General features: G+C 42.6%; 1 protein-coding gene across 1 annotated transcript in view; it reads right to left on the reverse strand.

Annotated features, from left to right (window-relative positions):
• F13a1 (coagulation factor XIII A chain) overlaps positions 1 to 18436 on the reverse strand; it is a 159731-nt gene that overhangs the window by 45927 nt on the left and 95368 nt on the right. The window contains exons 8-9 of the mRNA XM_051170126.1: positions 2764 to 2867; positions 1078 to 1166 (exon numbers count right to left, since the gene is read on the reverse strand). Of these exons, the coding sequence (XP_051026083.1) occupies positions 1078 to 1166; positions 2764 to 2867 (193 nt within the window). The remainder of the gene's footprint in view (positions 1 to 1077; positions 1167 to 2763; positions 2868 to 18436) is intronic.

Raw genomic sequence — 18436 nt, forward strand, 5'->3', positions numbered from 1 at the left:
ATATTCTTTGTACTGTCACATTCCACTATTGCTGTGTGAATGGACTCACTGGCACATTGCCCTTTGAGGTTTACACATCCCTATGACCTGGGCCTCTGAGATCCCCAGAGCCCTCCCTGGTGGGAGCTAGCACTAAATCTTCTTTCTCCCATAGTGGTTGCCTGCCTAAATTCAGATGCCCAACTTGTTTCAAAATTCAGCACTTCTCTTGATTAGCTAGATTACTGGAAACAAGATATTAGGCACTCTGCCTTTCTTTGCCTTGATTTTCTTTGCTGTTGAATGGGGAGACTTGCAATAACCATTTTAAAAGTCTTGCTGTGAGCAACTAACGGTATGAGCTGGCTATGGGAGAGGTAGCGTTCCGGTGTTGACTGCTGTAAAAATACCTCAAGGGAGCCCTGCATCTCTGCCTCTCATCCCCTCACTCCCATGAGGCTCCTAGTCTTCTCTCTTTCCTTGGTATCTCTCACATTGATTTAATTAGCTATTTCCTCTTCTTCTAGCTGCTTCTCTACAGTTCTGGAATCTTAGACCCTTTCCTTAGCATCCTTATCAAATTTCTCTACTTGAGTTATACTTTATACCTTTCCTACTCTTTTTTGGCTGCTGTTGTTGTTGTTGCTGCTGCTGCTGGTGTGTGTGTGTGTGTGTGTGTGTGTGTGTGTGTGTGTGTGTGTGTGTGTGTGTGTTGATTTATGTGTACTGAAGGGACAGTCTTAGAAACTCTCTCTGAAACTTCATAGACCGCTTTTTACCAAGCTTTAGTTGACTGAGCCAATCCATCACTTCATGTCTTCAGAACTGGTGATATCAGTGGCTGGGTACTCAGAACTAAACTCAGGTTTGAAAATCTCTTGCTTTTAGTAGAAAGACAACTTCAAGACTTCAAGTCAGGAAAGTGTTAAGGAGGAATCGCATTTAGCATTAAGAACCTGAGGCTGGGAGGATGTCTGGTTGGCAGGAAGAGCACACCACGTACCTGGGAAATCAAGAAGTAGCAACCTGGTGTCTAACTCTTTGAGGTGTTAAGAGATGGTGGTAGAAAATGACACTTCCCTCCAGCTTTCTACTTACCTCTGCAAAAACAAATGGAGCATCAAATTGGAAGCAGACGTGGCCATGCTTAATGGCTTGAACGGAGGCAGGGCCGCAGCGGTACATGCCTGTAGTCCACAACAAAGAAGAAGGCAGTGTGAGTTTGTTGTACTAAGGCAGCTTGACAGACACCAGTGCTCCTTGGTTTTACCACTGACTTTGCCTAACACTTTCACTGGCTACAGGAGGAAGGTAACCAATGTGTGTGGATAGTCAAAAGAGCTCTGCTAGAAAGGCCACCTCAATCCCCAACCTGAAGGTCAGGAAAAGGACATGGTGGCCATAGTATTCCTAACCCTGTTCTGTTTACTGAAAACAGCACTAAGCTGTTTGCCCCCTTTTGAACTGGTACCTCTCCTGGTTAGATTTTGGCAACTTGGTACAAGCTATAATCATTTGTGGGGAGCGAAAACTCAGTTGAGAAAATGCTTCCAACTGGTGGACCTGTGGGCAAGTTTGAGGGGGCAATTTTCTTGACCAATGATTGCTGTTTGAGCACTGAGTCCGATGTACCTAGTACTGTCCCCCAGCAGATGGTTCTGGGTTGTACAGAAAGCAGACTGAGCATGATCCCTCAAGCCCCTGACTTCCCTTCATGATGGACTATAACCGTGAGCTGGAATGCATCTTTTCCTCTCCAAGTTGCTTTTGGTCATGGCGTTTATCACAGCAACAGAAATCTAATTGGTGATACATCCTCAGCAGCATTGATCTCGCTTTGACTGCTGTTTTGTTGATGATGCTTGTCAGGTTCCATTTTAGAATCTGGACACTAACCATGCCCATTAGCCAATGATCCTTGCTTAATGATTCAGCACACTCATATTTACATTTCTAAAATCCTTTACATTTTAGCCATCGAACCCCACTGTCTGAGAAACTAGCCGCTGCTGGTTGCCCTTGAGTTTCCTCATACTATACAGTCCAGACAGCAGGATAGCATGACACTTTCGCCATAAAATCCCGTATCCCAACACAGCCCTGTCATGACTGTGGACTGAATTCTTCTGCATCTATGAAGAGGTATGACATCTATGAAGAGGTACGGCATCACCATCTCAGAACAACACCAGAAGAGAGAGAGAGAGCCTGGGGTCCGCTGTCCACCGGTGTTTACCATCATGTTAAAAAGAGTGTGATTACTCTATAAAAACCTGCGGTTGGTCACAGTTGCTCCTGACTGTCAGGGTTGGAAAGTTAGAAGAAAAATGTCTTCCCACTCACGTTTTGAAAGAGACCACCAAACATAAGGAGACAGCAGACTTTGGAAGAACAACAATTTAAAGAGTGACTTATAATTATTTTCAATGTCTTTATTTTTTCCTCTAGCCTTTTACCACCTCATCATTGTGAATCGGGGAGGGCTGAAGTGTATTTTATAGCCCTAGTAAAAATGCTTACCCAGATTTTTTTTTTTTGCCCTTGTCTCCAAAACTGCTTATCAAAGCAAGAGTAAGATGAATTATATAAGTTATACTCTTTTCCCAAAAGTTGTAAAACAATCAGGGTAAAGCTGACTATTGAAATGAATTGGAACTTGATTGACGGGCAGTTAATCCTGTGTGCGTGCCCAGCAAGCACATCCCTAGTGTTGACTCCTAATGAGCATGCTACCCGCACACACTGAGGTGGGCAGGAAAGTGAATAAGCTAGAGGCAGGCTTACCGTCACTGTTTTCCTGGGGTGTGCTGTCCACAGCTTGCCAGCCTCCAAATCCAACAGGAAGATCAGGCCTCGTCATCCAGGCTTCATTCCAGCAGTGGTAGTTCCTAAGGAGGCAATGCTGCACAGGTTACACCTCGCACAAACACCTCAAGCTCCACGCATCCGAAGAGAAACTTCAGTTCTGTGCTTTGATTACTTGAATAGATGAAGCTAAATCTGGGGCCTTAGAGACAGCCCTTATCCCCAGGTTTGAGTTTGTGATGCATCCTTTTGGGTTCCTGCTTTGACTGGCTGTTGCTCTCCCTCCACTAAAATTGGCTTCAAGGTTATCCTGAAACACTATAACAGCTTTGATCTTAACTGTCCTCTGAGGCAGAGCTTATGATGCTTAAAGTTAGGGAAGAAATGTCAGCTGAAGTTAAAATATGTATCTCTGATTTTCATTCACGTGGCTTCGATTTATACAAAATGTATTCGGTAGTAATTTAGCAACACTTAGTCATGTTTTTGGTTTTAGACCATCATCATAGAAGTGATGTTAGCTCCTGATTATAATTCTCTGAATCTGTGGCAATTTGCATTTGATGTTCAATGAGAAGAAAAGGTCGCCAGGATAAGTGTCTCTTTACCCTTCACCAAAAGCAGGCACCCCATGAGGCAAGGCCTTGTGAAACTCCCCAGAACCTTGCATATGACCCCCGAAGCAAGAGCATAGAATAAATGTCATTATGAACTGTATTATTATCTCCTTGGAAAGACCTGAGATTATATGACAGTAGAGAATCAAACGAGAGCACATTAACCTGTGAGCACTGTGGAAAATGTTCATATAGTAATAAGGATTTAATGGTGGCTATTGCAGGCTCTTTTTAAAGCACTGATAGTCTCAGACATCATGCATCCTCCCAGAAAGTTTTTCAATGTCAATAGTTTGTGCCTCTCTCTCTCTCTCTCTCTCTCTCTCTCTCTCTCTCTCTCTCTCTCTCTCTCTCTCTTTCTCTCAATTCTAGCCATTTTAATTGGTCCATTGAAGAGATTTTAACATAATCACATAGCCACAATGCACAGGGCACCTTGTTGAGTCCTGAAGAGTCAAAGATGATCAAGGTATGAACTGCAGAGTCTCTCATAAAGAACCTCACAATGTATAAGGAATAACAACATATATGTCACTTGCCACTTATAAAAACATGTTGTATATTTGTGGAAAGATTTAATAAAAGAATACATGGATGCATTTAGAACAAGACATGAAATATGTAAGTGCTCAAACAAAGGAACTCAGGTTTTTAAACATAATTAATGAAAGTGACATGTGCTAAAATAGAAATTTACTGAGGGTGCCATAGGATCACTGAGTGACAGATGGCTAGTTTTAGGGCCTTGGGGGGAAGTCTGTGCAGAAGTGGAGGCAGTTGTTCTGAGTCCTGAGTAATGAAGGGGAGTTTAGCAGATTGGCAAAGACAGAAGAAAAGACAATCTGTGAGGGCAGAAAGTAATGGCCACAGTATGCCTGGGACACTAAAAACTGATCAGAGTTGAGGATGCAACTAACAAAGATGCCTAACTTAGTTACAGCCTAAAAGTCTTTATATTATCTTAACACACCTGACTGTCCCTGAACCCTGTAAATTCTGTCATAATTAAGCCCAGTTCACAAGGGAGGAAGCTGAAGCATAGGGTGTAAGAACTTAACCTTGGGTCACACAGATCACCAATGGTAGAGCTGTACAGTCGATGCTCTTAAAACTGAGCTGGCCCATGGGTAAGGAGAAAATTGTGAGGCATTTTGAATCAAATTACTATCCATGCTTTGTTCTTATTAGAAGCTATTGAAATAATTCACAAAGTAGAATGGGATTTGCAAACTGGTGTTTGTGGAAGAGAGGTAGTGCTATTAGTTTTCAGATTTGACAGAGTCCCCCCACCAGTGCCAGACACACACAGACACACAGACACACAGACACACACACACACACACACACACACACAGACACACACACACACACACAAAGACTCTTAAATAATCTACAACAATTCTCCAATGAAGAATCTACCACAAAAAGAGTCATCACCATGGGAGGAAGAAAACCCATCTGAAGATACAACCCCAGTGCCTGTGTGAATGTTCTAGATCAAGTGGTTCTCAACCTGTGGGTCGTGAACCTTCCGCAGGGATTGCCTAATTACAGTTATGAAGTAGCAACAAAAATAATTTTATGCTTGGGGTCAGCACAACATGAGGAACTGTATTAAAGGTTAGCAGCGTTGGGAAGGCTGAGAACCGCTGCTCTATGTCATTGGGGACTACCTTAAACTTCTGATCCATCTCTACCTCCAGAGAGCTGGGATTACAAGTCAGTGTTGTCACACCTGGGGATAAAATCCAGGGCTTGGTGCATGCTAGGTAAGTACTTTACCAGCTGAGCTACATTCCAAGCCTCATGGAAGACGGGTGTTCTGATAGCCAAGAAGCAAAAGAGCAAAGTTTATATTGGCAGTGGTGGGGATTTTGGGTGATCAACTGAACGTACAGTCCGAGCGCTTGCTTGCCTGTGGGAAGCCCAGGAATTAAGCTCCCAATGCCTTTTTGTTTGTACACATGACACTCCGGATTTAACAAAGAGATATCTGGAGTGTTCACGGGTAGCAGAACGGAGCAAAATCCCATTGGTAAAGAAGGGACCAAGAGCAGTAGCATATTCTAGAAAAGAGATGTAAGTTGTGAAGGGGAGAAGAAAATAAGTCAGGGGCTATTCTAAAACATTAGGGGTGACTGACACACTCCTACTTCCTACCCATTGGCTTTTTTAGTATCAGAAGGGCCCATGGGTAGGAAGTGGGAGTAAGGAGCTCAAATCACAAGGGCCGAGAGGCAGAGGGCAGGAGCAGTCAGTAGGACAGGTGTAGGAAGTAATGCCAGGTCTCCAGGGAAGTAAGGACGTGAGGAGGACCACAATGTGTGGTCTCTGAGCAGGAGGTGGAGGTAAGGTCCTACCAGAGACCTTACTTATCAGAGAAAACCTCTGTCTTAGGAAGGTCAGCTTGTGTGGCACCTTGCCTGTCTAGCTCCAGAAGAGAGGCAGGAACACAAGAGAAAGCAAAAAAGACATTTCCAAGGCAGAGTGGGCAGTAGCATTCTTCCTCTATCGTACTCCCTGTTCCCCCAGCTGAATAGGATGCAGATTATCTTATTAAATGCAAATGTCCTTGGCAAGGTTAGCCTGGGACAAGAAAAATATTCCCTGCATTCCAGATTGCAGACAAAGACATTTCTTTGAAGATAGTATTTCTTTTCAAGTGGCCAGGAGGTGGGCAAAGTTGCCTTTCAGTGTATCACCTAATTGCTTACCTATGAGGTCTGGCTTCCAATTCCAGTTAACTGCTAAGATGCTCTCTGTCTATGGGATGTTTCCTCACAGGGTGAGGAGCTCGCAGGCAGTATGGAGACTGAATGAAAGTTATACTCCCATCAAAATTCAGACACAATTCGTTACAGACCTTGAAAGAACAATTTTCACTTCATATGGAAAAAACAACAACCCAAGATAGCTAAAACAATCCTGTATAATAAAAGAACTCCAGGAGGTAACACCATGCCTGATCTCAAGCTATACTACAGAGCAATAAAAACCATATGGAATTGGCATAAAAACAGACAAGTTCATCAATGGCATTGGATTGAAGACCCAGAGGTAAACCCACAAACCTACGGTAAACCACACACTTGATTTTTGACAAACCAATACTACCCAATGGGACAAAGACTGCTTCAACAGATGTTGCTGGTGTAACTGGATGTCTACATGTAGAAGAGTGCAAATAGATCTATATGTATAACCCTGCACAGAACTCAAGCCCAAGGGAATCAAAGACCTCATCATAAAACTGGATACACTAAACCGGATAGAAGAGAAAGTGGGGAAGAGCTCTGAACACATTTGCAGAGGGGACAACTTCCTGAACAGAATACCAACAGCTCAGGCTCTAAGATCAACAGTTAATAAACGGGACCTCATGAAACAGAAAAGCTTCTGCAAGGCAAAGGACATTGTCAATAGGACAAAATGGCAACCTCTTAGATTAGGAAAAGATCTTCACCAACCCTGAAGGCTGATAACCAAAATATATAAAGACTTCAAGAAATCAGAAATCAACAAACGCCAAGTAAAAATGCAACACAGGGCAAAACAGAGAATTTTCCACAGAGGACTCTCTAATGGCCAAGTCACACTTAAGAACATCCCAATTTGATCAACTCCCCTTGGTGGGGAGACCAGGCTGGCACACAGAGGAAGAGGATGCAGGCTATCCAGATGAGACCAAATAGGCTGTGGTCAGATGGTGGGAGAGGAGGGCTCCCCTGTCAGAGGTCTAGAGGAGGGGAGGGGAAGGGAGGGAGAGCAGGAGGATGTGAGGGAGGGGATAACAATCAGGATGCAATATGAATAAATTATAATTAAAAAATACCCTCACTCACCAGGGAAATGCAAATCAGAACAACTCTGAGATTCCATCTTAAGCCATAAGAATAACTAAAATAAAAAACTCAAGTGACAACACATGCTGGTAAGGATGTGGAGAAAGGGAAACACTCCTCCATTCCTGGTGGGAGTGCAAACTTGTACAACCACCTTGGAAATCAATTTAGTAATTTCTCAGAAAATCGGGAATGGTTCTGCCTCAAGACCCAGCTATATCAGTCCTGGGCATATACCCAAAAATTGCTTCACCATACAACAAATACTCCTGCTTAACTATGTTCACAGCAGCTTCATTCATAATAGCCAGAATCTGGAAATCCCTAGATGTCTCTCAACCAAAGAATGGATAAAGAAAACATGGTACATTTACACAATGGAATATTACTTAGCTATTAAAAACAATGGTATCATGAAATTTGCAGGCAAATGAGTGGAACTAGAAAGATTATCCTCAGTGAGGTAACCCAAACCCAGAAAGACACACATAGTATGTACTCACTTGTAAGTGGCTATTTCCAAAAAGTATGGGATAACCATGTTACAATCCACAGACCCAAAAAAGCTAAGTAACAAGGAGGGCTCAAGGTGGGGGATGCTTGAATCTCACTGAGTAGGGGAAATAGAATGGACATGGGGGGGTTGGCGAGAGGGAACTGGCTGCAGGAGGGGTTGTAGAGGGGAGCGTAAAGGATCTAATGGGTGGAGTGGGAGAGGAAGAGAGAACTGGAATTAGTGGGGCGATCTCTTGAAAGAGCTAGAAACCTAAGGCAATGGAAACTCCAGGAATCAATGAGGGTGACCCTAGCTAAGACCCCAAGCAATGAGGGATATGGAACCTGAAAAGGCAATCTTCAGTAACCAGAAAAGGCTTCCAATGGAGGGATTGGGACACCACGCAGCCACAAAACCTTTGACCCACAAAATGTATCCTATCTACAAGAGGTGCAGGCAGAAATATGGAGCAGAAGCTGAAGGAAAGGCTAACCAATGACTGGCCCAGCATGGGACCCATGCCATGGGAGAGATCCCACACTCGACACAACTAATGATAGTCTGTTATACTCGAAGACAGGTGTCTAGCATAACTATCATCTGAGAGGCTTCACTCGGAAACTGATGGAAACAGATGCAGAGACCCACAGCCAAACACTAGGAGGAGCTTGGGGAATCCTGTGGAATATGGGGAGGAAGGATTGAAAGAGCCACAGGGGTCAAGGGCCCCACAAGAAAACCTACAGGATCGACTAACCGGGGCCCAGAAGACTGAAGAACCACCAGAGAGCATGCATGAGATGGACCTAGGCCCTCCGTACATATGCAACAGTTGTGCAGCTGGGTCTTCATGTGGGACCTCTAACAACAGGACCAGGGGCCGTCTCTTACTCTGTTGCCTGCCTTTGGATCCCTGTCCCCCTAACTGGGCTGCCTCGATAGAAGAAGATGCACCCAGTCCTATTGAAACTTGATATGCCAAGGCAGGTTGGCATGGGAGATCTCCCCTTTTCTGAGGTGAAAGGGAGGACTGGAGTATGGGCGGGGGTGAGAGGGAGGGACTGGGAGGCCAGTGGCTTAGCCAGTTGCCCATGAGCAGTGGGAGAGGAAGCCACCTACATAGCCAGGGGGACCCATGTCTACAGTGTAGTTAGCTTTCTTTGCTAAGGACGGATGGGGAAGCACTGAGCAAGTTCTTTCAGCGCACGTACTGGTCTGCTCTATCCTAAATGAAAAAGGCAAGATTTACACTTATTTATATTTTTGTTTTAAATATTTAAATGGCTTATAGACGTACTTAGTGGAAAGGGGAAAAACTTGTCTCTGGCTGTTATCAAATGCTTTGTGGCTTTTGTTTGTTTGTTTTTTGCTTTGTTTTTAGTGCAGTTCAAATACATTTCTGAGGACTGAAGTTTCCAGATGATATCATTTCCCTTTGGTCTTATAAACTGCCACTAGCATTTCTTTTATAATTAAATAATAATTTAAAAACCCTACACATTGCGTATATGTTTGTGAGATTCAAAGTGATTTCAAATAGTTTTTTTAAAATTTTTTAAACTTTATTTTACTTTTACATGCATGTATTTTGTCTGCATGTATGTCTGTGTACCACATGTGTGTGTTTCTGGTGCCTGTGGAGGTCAGAGGTGAGCTTCATATCCTCTGGACTACAGAGTTACAGACATTATTAGCCAACTATTTTTAGCTAATGTATGTGGGTGCTGGGAATGGAATCAGACCCAGGTCTATTGGAAGAGCAGTCAGTACTCTTAACTGCTGAGACATTTCTCCTGCCCTATAAAAAATTTACATGTATGTGCATGTGTGTGTTTGGGTTTGTACATGTGAGTGCTGTGCCGGAAACACTCAGAATTGGGTGTTGGGACCCCTGCGGGTGGATTACAGGCATTTTGAGCTGCCTGAAGTGGTGCTTTTTTTTTTTCAGGGATTTGTATGGAGTGTGCATCTGCTTTCATAAATGAAGACATTTCCTCTTCCCACAGCAGCGCCACTCTGCATTTCCGTGGTACACGTGCTATCACCCGTTCCCCTTACCGAGCCGTCCTTTAGCCCCCATTTCCCCTATTGCTACCTCCCTTTCTTGTTTCATGACCCTCCACATACATGTGAACTAAAATAGAGGATTATTTCTTAAAATCTAGGATGTTACCATGAAAAAAAATATGGTACTTATCTTTCTGGGTCTGTCTTACTTTGCTTAATATAACGATTTCTAGTTTTATATGGTTGCATTTGTCTTAATGGTTGCATAAAATTCCGTTTTGAGTGTGTACTACACTGTTTTTTATCCATTCCTCTATTGATGAGCACCAAGACGGGCTCCACTTTCTGGTAAGGGTGAGCAGTGCAGCAATAAACATGAATCTAAGTCCAAGACTCTGTTTGTTTTGCTCTTTCTTACATTCTCCCCACTGGTGCCAACTCTGCTACAAGGAGGTGCTGGGTACAGATGACCTTGTCATTCAGGCACCATATGCTCCCAGTGATGCCTAAAACTGCAGATAATACCACATCCAGCATACACTGTAGTTTTTTCTATGTATCCTATCTTAACAGGGCTTTATTACTGTGAAGAGACACCATGGCCAAGGCAACTCTTATAAAGGACAACATTTAGTCGAGGCTGGCTAACAGCTTCAGAGGCTCAGTCCATTATCATCATGGTGGGAGGCATGGCAGGGTCCAGGCAACATGGGGCCGAAGAAGGAGCTGAGATTTCAATATCTTTATCAGCACGAAGCAAACGGGGCTGCCACAGTGGGCATAACTTGAGCATATGAGACCACAAAGCCCATCCCAACAGTGACACACTTCCTCTAGCAAGGCTGCTTCTCCTCTAAAAGGCCACATCTCCAAATAGAGCCACTCCTTATGGGCCAGGCATTCAAACACACGAGTGTACAGGGGCTCGTTCCTACTCAGACCACCACATAGGCATACCTAGGATGAAATATTTCAATTCAACAAATATAAAAAAAACACAGTGCCAACAAAATCTGCATGAATGTGGTCACTCATGTTCTGGCCAGGATGGAGCAGGTTGGTGTGAGATTTCATTATGCTACTCTGAATGACACGGAATTTAAAAATTAGAATTGTAAGGACCGGAGAGAAGATTTGTTGCTTTTGCAGAAAACTGACATTGGATGCCTCACAACCACCAAAACTTGAGCTCCAGGGAATCCAATGCAGTTACAGGGAATCTGGGGGTACTGCACTTATGTCCCCAAATCCATATGCAGTTACACACACACACACACACACACACACACACACACACACACACTTTACAATGTAAACAGAAAAAATTAAATCTATGTTGTTTGTTTCTGGAGTTTTCAGACTGTGAGCAACAATGGGTAACTAAAATCATGAAAAGTGAAATCTCAGGTAGAGGGCCACTGTATTGGCTGGCAGACTTGTGGAGGTATCTGCAAAGTCTATATACACAATGGAGTTTCTCATTTTATTTACTTGCTGCTTGCAGTGCTGGAGATCAAACTCAGGGTCATGAGCAAACACTCCAGCACTCAGCTACACCCCTGCCCTATGGTGTAGTTTTATTTAGCTACAAAGAAAGACATAAATCACATTCTTTGCAGGAAATGTAAGGAACTGGAGATTATAATTTTGAATGAAATAAGCCAGACTTACAGACATAAGAATTGCCTGTTTGTTTTGTTTTTTTCTCTTACTGGGGATGTGGAAGGAAAAGATGATAAGGATAAAAGGGGACTTTGATAAGGGAAAAGAGAGAGAGAGGAGAAGGGGGATATGATCAAAATATTTATATGCCTATATATCTCCTATATAGGAATGTCACACTAAAGCCTGTTGTTTCTTACAATGACTGTATGGTAGTAACAACAAACCTCTAAAGTTATACAGTTCCCACATTGCCTCTTTCTAAAGAAGAAATAAGCAGTAATTAAAATAACTTTCATGATAACTGCTTAACGCAAATGAATTTTCTTGTGGGGGCCCAATGATGGAGGTGACAAGCTCTGCTGTAGGTTACGTCCCATCCTCCTTATGTGGTGACAGGCAGTGATTTTTGGACTCCTTCCAAGGATGCTGTTAACTCAGCAGGATTGGGAACCAGGATCCAGAAGAGACTTTTCTGCTTTAGGGCAAGGGCTTCCTTGTAGTCACTTCCTGGATGGAGAGGGGAGGGGCTTATACATGTGCTGGATAGTTTTATGCCAGTTTTATACAAACTAGAGTCATCAGAGAGGAGGGAGTCTCAACTGAGGAAATGCTTCCTTAAGATCAGGCTGCAGACAAGCCTGTGAGGGCATTTTCTTAATTAGTGATTGATGTGAGGTGGTCCATTGTGGGTGGTGCCTTCCCTGGGCTGGTGGCCCTGGCTTCTATAAGAAAGCAGGCTGAGCAAGCCATCAAGAGCAAGCTAACCAGTAGGCATCAGCTCCTTCCTCTAGGCTCCTGTCCTGCTTGAGTTCCTTCCTGGCTTTCTTCAATGGACTGTGATACATAAACCCTTATAAAGTCTTTCCTCTCCAAGTGGCTTTGGTCAGGGTGTCTCATCGCAGCAACAGAAACCCTAAGTAGGACAAATCAGGAAGTTAAGGCTTGGAAAATTCACAAAAAGTTAAGAGATTTGAAAGGTCCCATGGAAGGATTATAAAAGTAATAATCAATTGTTGGGGAGGGGAGACCCTGTGGTAGAGCTGCCTGTCGTTGGGCAAGGAGCACTCAGGACCCAACTTTCATGAATCTTTACCCACATCGGGATGGGCTAATTGGTGATGCAGATACTCTTCAGTTATCTATCCTTCTTAAAGTAACTGCCTCCCAACTCACGTAACTATCAATCAGCATTGATTATCACCTGGTCTGGTAAACCTATTTGTTTTTAATTTATACACAGAAAACAGCTGCGTAAATGCAGAGATAAGGACCTGAGAATATTCATCCTAGCGTGATTTACAAGAAGGGAAAGCTGAGACCTCCAATAACCTAACTGTCCAATAAGTGACCAAATAATTTTAACCTGGAAGTAGGCAGGAATAGTATCCGTGATATATTCATGTTTAGAAGCTACACTCCAGCTCACCATGGATAATGTGTGTTCGTCGTAAGTGTCTGGGTGAACTTGGTGAGGACCCTGAGCATCAGCCTGGACAACAACCCCAGCAGATGGTCAAGTGACCATTTGAGACCCCAAGCAAACTCTCCGGCCAACCTGTGCCAAATTTACAATCCACAGAAACTGCTAGATAGGAAACACATGTTGGTTTAAGCTGACAAGTTTGTGAAACTTCCGTATGCAGCAATAAAAATACATGCAACCTGCAAAGACATGAATGGATGTTCAAAAATATTATAAGTGTTCTGAGTAGTTAAAAAGAGGGTGATCCTTGCTTTTGCATATTTTTGCAATATTTGGAAAAAGTAATAACAAGCATGTATTACCTTTCCTTCCATAAATGAACAGGAATATTTAAATTTTCATTTTATTTGTATGTGTGTGTATGTGCATGCAAGCACCTGCCAAAGACCACTAGCGATCTGAGGACAATTTGCAGACATCATTTCTCTCCATGTACAATTCAGATTCTGGGGTACAAACTCAGGGTGCCAGGCTTGTAGTTGAGTGCCTTTTCCCATTAAGCCGTCTCACCAGCCAAAGATGACTTTCTTTTTTAATCACAAGTTAAAGCAAAGTTCAAGGTCTGCCCTGGTCCTGTTATCAGGATGATCCTACCTAAATGTGCAGGAACCAATGGAACAGAGGACACCTGGGTAGAGGCTGTAGCTAAGACCAAACTAGACTTCATGGATTCATGTGTTTTGGGTTCAACAAAAACAAAGTTGTCACTTTAAGCAAACAAACTTTTACCTTGGCTAACTCTTTAAACACTCTGTAGCACTGGCAAACCATTTAAACACCCCATAGCCTTTGCTAGCTATTAAAAAACCCCATAGCCTCGGCTAACTACTTAAATATCCTATAGCTTTGGGTGATGGTTTAATGCCTCATAGGCTTGACTAACCATTTTAACACTCCATAGGGTCAGCTCATTTTTCACTTTTTTCCCCAGTAATTTTCACAGAAAGAGTTCTTTAAAAAGAAAAAAGAAGCTTGTAATTTCGTTTGTGTAGCTTTATAAAGGCTTTTGGGAGAGCACAAAATAGATTCAGAGAAAGCCCTGGGAGCGAGACCTTGGAGCAATTTCAAGTGTTTGGAGCAAGCCAAATCTTTGGAATTTTTTCATTTGTAAAAACAGTAGAGGCTGGAAGGCAGGCTGGCCCTGGAGTACCTTGTGGATTATTTGTGTTTGGGAGGTAGACAGAGCAAGCCCAGCATCCCTGGGTCTGCTGATTTTTCATGTTAACATGTAAGTGACAAAAATGACAACATACCTGGAATATGGCAGTGGGAACGGGATGGAGGGGGTGGGAACTGGGAGCAACAAGTGGAAACAATTTGGTGGACTCTGGGAATTACCCAACAAGACACTTCAAAGTGGAAATGAAAGCTGAGATTGAGGAAAGCCCTGCCATTTAGGAAAGATGATGACACAAGATGGCAGGAGGAACCTGTTCCGAGGTAGGCTGGGGGAGTCACTTATGAAGCTGGGAGCACTGAATTCCTCCAGGGTGTAGCTGCTCTTCTCTGGGACCACTGAGGCTCTGAAACTGGGCGGGAGTGCTTGGTCACTCCCTGAGGTCAAGTAAATCAAAGGCCAGAGGTCTAGAGGTGGGAACCAGCCAGTTCATCCCTCCTTTTAAAGCACGGTTGCCTTGGCTCATCTCAGTTAGGAGCCACCTGAACAAGCCTTGCTAGTCTGCAGGATGATGCTGGGGTAGGGAATAGTGGAGGATGCCATGAAGATGCCAGCTACCCACCAAGAAAAACCAGAAACAGGGAAGGAGCCTATTCTAGTTTATACTGCAAAGACAAGGGATTCTAGGCTCACAGAGAAGTCAATTTCAATACACTCTCTTGAGTCACATGAGACACAGAAAGGGAGAAGGCGCATATGGGAGTGGATTTGGGCATGTGCTATGTCACCCAACAGAAAACCGAAGTGCATTTATCAAAGCCATTAACAACTGCTCTGACACAGACCTATCATCTACTGCCACCAAGAACACTGGCTCTACATGCTAGTACGCATGTCTTTTCTAGGACATAGTGACTAAGCATCAGTCCAGACCTCAACTGCTTTATGAAAAAGTAGTGCTTTCACCTGAGTCTGTTGAGCAAGTCATTTGGGAGCACGTTGGTCACCAGTTCTGGGAGCACAGCTGTTCCTCTCATAATCTTTGAGCTATTGGTAACTTGGATCTTTATTAGGAAAAGTTTACAGCTTCCTTAAAAAGTAATATTTTTTTTTTAGGAAATTGAGGAATGATGACACAGATATCTGATTTTTTTTCCTGCTTTCATCATTTCTGTGTTTTTAGACACACCGTTAGTGAGTGGAGGAGACTGAGGTTGAAAATGAAGCACCAACAGACAGACAGGCGCTCATAAGCACACCACAGAAAAACAACCCAATCACAGTGAAGCTCGGAATGCTCACAGAACAAAGTGGCAGCCATTCATATTAGCCTGGGTTTGTCACAGTAAGCAGAAGCCTCCCCCCCTGCCTCCCCCCCCCCCCCCGTGCCCTCCTAGATTCTTATTGAAAATGAGACCCTGTTCACTTCATCATGCTTTCTGGCATAGCAAGTTTGAAATTGCCTTCCTGGCTGAAAATGAAGAAAAGATTAGATTTTTGAAGATAGGTATTTGTATAACTTTAGCTTATAAAAACTTTCTATAATAAATTTAGTCCAAGTTTTCCCATAATTATTAAAGAGGATTAAAATCATTCCCACCAACAGTCTCAGTAGGTTCCAAAGTTTCTTTTTTTGCATTATAAAGTTGTTTGTGAATAAATATTGTAAAACTGCTAGCTCTTAATTTTACTTTTTAAATATTTGTTTTTTTTCTCCTTAATTTTTAAAAGTTAAAATATAATTACATTGTTTCTCTCTTACCTTTAATCTCTTCAATCTATCCTCTGTAACCCCCCATTTTTCCTCTCTTGAAATCAGTCTCTTTTCCTTTAAATATTTTTATATGTGTATATGTACATATACATACATATCCCTAAATATATGACTATAACCTGCTTGATTCATTTAATATTACTGATATGTATTCAATTTTAGAGATGTGTTGGATAGGCATTTCTTCTTCTGCTGTCAGCATTCTTTAGCTACCTGTAGTTTTGTCTGTACAGATGGGGCCCTGCCAGATTTCTGTCTTCCATATTAGGGTGTCTATTGGTAGTGTAGTTTTTCAGGCCATACTGCTGTGGTATCACGGGTGAAGCTTCACTGCCATTTCCAGGAGATGTGATCTCACAGCAGAGTTTCTGGTCCTCTGAGGATTACAATCTATCTTCTCCCTCTGCTGCAATGTTCCCTGATCTTTAGGTGCAGGGGTAATGCTGAAAATGGAACATTTGGGGTTGGGAACCTATGATCTCTTGTTCGCTGAATTTTTCCCAGCCATGGTTTTCTGTAATGGTTTCTTTTTGTTGCAAAGAGAAGTTTCTTTGATGAGGAGTGAGTGCCACACTCATCTGGCTGGGCTCTGTGTGTGATACCTATAGGTCTTATTTAAAAAAAAAACTTTTAAGCTATCTTATTAACTATCTAATGAAATTAGCCTTGATAGTAAATATTTTCTTAGTGTCTAACTTCTTTCTGGTAACTGTGAATGGTGTAATGATGGTTTCCATTAGATAGAACTTAGGACATACCAGAATCTGAAATTGTCTTAAGAGAAATATGTTAGCTCTTGCTTTTAAAATATAGATAATACCCTATTTCTTTTCCAGTCTGCCCACGTGTAACCCTCTTAGTCTATTCTCAGGAAAGTAGAACAACACAGGTTTCATGCACTTGTTGGAGATACACCAGCAGGATGGTAGAAAGAGAAGAAAGATTAATGTAATATTCGACCAACTTTCAAGAACAATGCCCTCCCTCCCTCTTAGACCTGATCTATAGATAGCTTTCTGAACACATAATTTCTAAAAGCTCGATGCAATGCCTAACGTATGTAGCAGGAATGGAGACACAAAAGCATACATAGAGTGTGTATATAGTCATGTGTCCTATACCAGCATTTTGGTTAATGAGTGGCTATATATGTGATGTGAATCACACATATTACTAGTGTTGAACTTAAAGGTCCTGTTGTGCAGGGATGTCATATATTCCAACACTGCCTTTCTTTCCTGTCTGTGTGACACTGGTATAAAGCAGTCTACTGTGTTGCCCATCTTACAAGAGCATAGCACATGTGACTGTGCGCTCAGTATGTGATCACAACAGCAAACAATTCTGATACTGACTATATATATATGTATATCACTCTAAGTTTAGGTGCATGGGGCTTTAATTTAGTCTGAAAGGATAATAAAGAATTGAGCAGGCTAAACAGGCCATCACTTAGATCGAGGGCTGCTGATGAGGAAGTGGCTCACAGAGTTTGAATCTTTGGAGGTAAATTTGCAAGTAACCGTGAGTTCTTTGTTGAGCAGGCTGGTCCACGCTCAGTGTGCTTCCCCAGTGTGCAAATGGCAGAGCTCATGGGCTAGCTCCCACTGATCATTGTAAGACTGAGTTGGCCAAAAATATGGGTAAGAAGATAATGTTTGAAAACAAACATCTTGGATACAGTTTCAGAATTAGTAACTTGGATGCATGGCAAGATAATTTTACAAACCCTCCAACATCTATATTCAGGATTTTTCTTCTATACTATTTTATTTGGGATTTATTTTCAGATCAGTTTTTTTCCCACAGTGATTGAAACTGAAGATTATTCAGCAACGTAAGAGTCCAACTTATAGGAATATACAGCACCTCTAAGCTAATGTGAAGGCAATATGGGCCATTTAAAAAAATGCGCCCATGGTATGTAGAACTTCATGTAAGGTGCAATGGGCATTAGAACGGCAGGGTGCCAAGCATCTGGATGAGAGTGATCAGAACTCCGCTCTGCCAGCACTTGATGAATAACACCTCCAGTGCAGAGAGAGACCTGCATTTGGAGGTCAAAGCAGAGGCAACAGCAACTGCACGCTTTCAAGAAAGTATTTAAGGAAGGTTTAGTTTTCCATTTCTTTTTCTTTTTTCTTTTAGCTGCACTGGAGCTGGCTAAGCAGTTGCAATCAATTCTTGTTCTCCTTCTCTTTTGTTTATTTCCTCCAGGGAACTGATGTGAAGCCGGTTCACACAGAAGCCCCAAGCTTGCAGCCTTCACACAAAGCAAGTGACAGACAACGCTGAACTATACAGAAAAGGTCTGGATAGAAGAACAGCATAACTTATTAAAATAAAGCTATTTTTGAAGCTGGGGAGGACTCTACAGAGCTCATTAATACTGAAGTGGTAGATTTGCATATGAGACTGTAAAGGTCTTGAGATGGTGAGCAGCTTGTCCAAGGTCATCCAGGTAATTAGTGGCAGATCTAATCACGTTACCTTGCACTGTGTGTGTGTGTGTGTGTGTGTGTGTGTGTGTGTGTGTGTGTGTGTGTGTAGAGAGAGGTGGGGCAGAGAGTGTTTAACTTATAAAACAATACATTTCCATATGGCTCCTTTTGCCTTCCAGTGCAGACTGGGAACCAGCGACTCTACAGAAA

The sequence above is a fragment of the Acomys russatus genome, chromosome 3, assembly GCF_903995435.1.
Source record: "Acomys russatus chromosome 3, mAcoRus1.1, whole genome shotgun sequence".
Taxonomy (NCBI): Eukaryota; Metazoa; Chordata; class Mammalia; order Rodentia; family Muridae; genus Acomys; species Acomys russatus.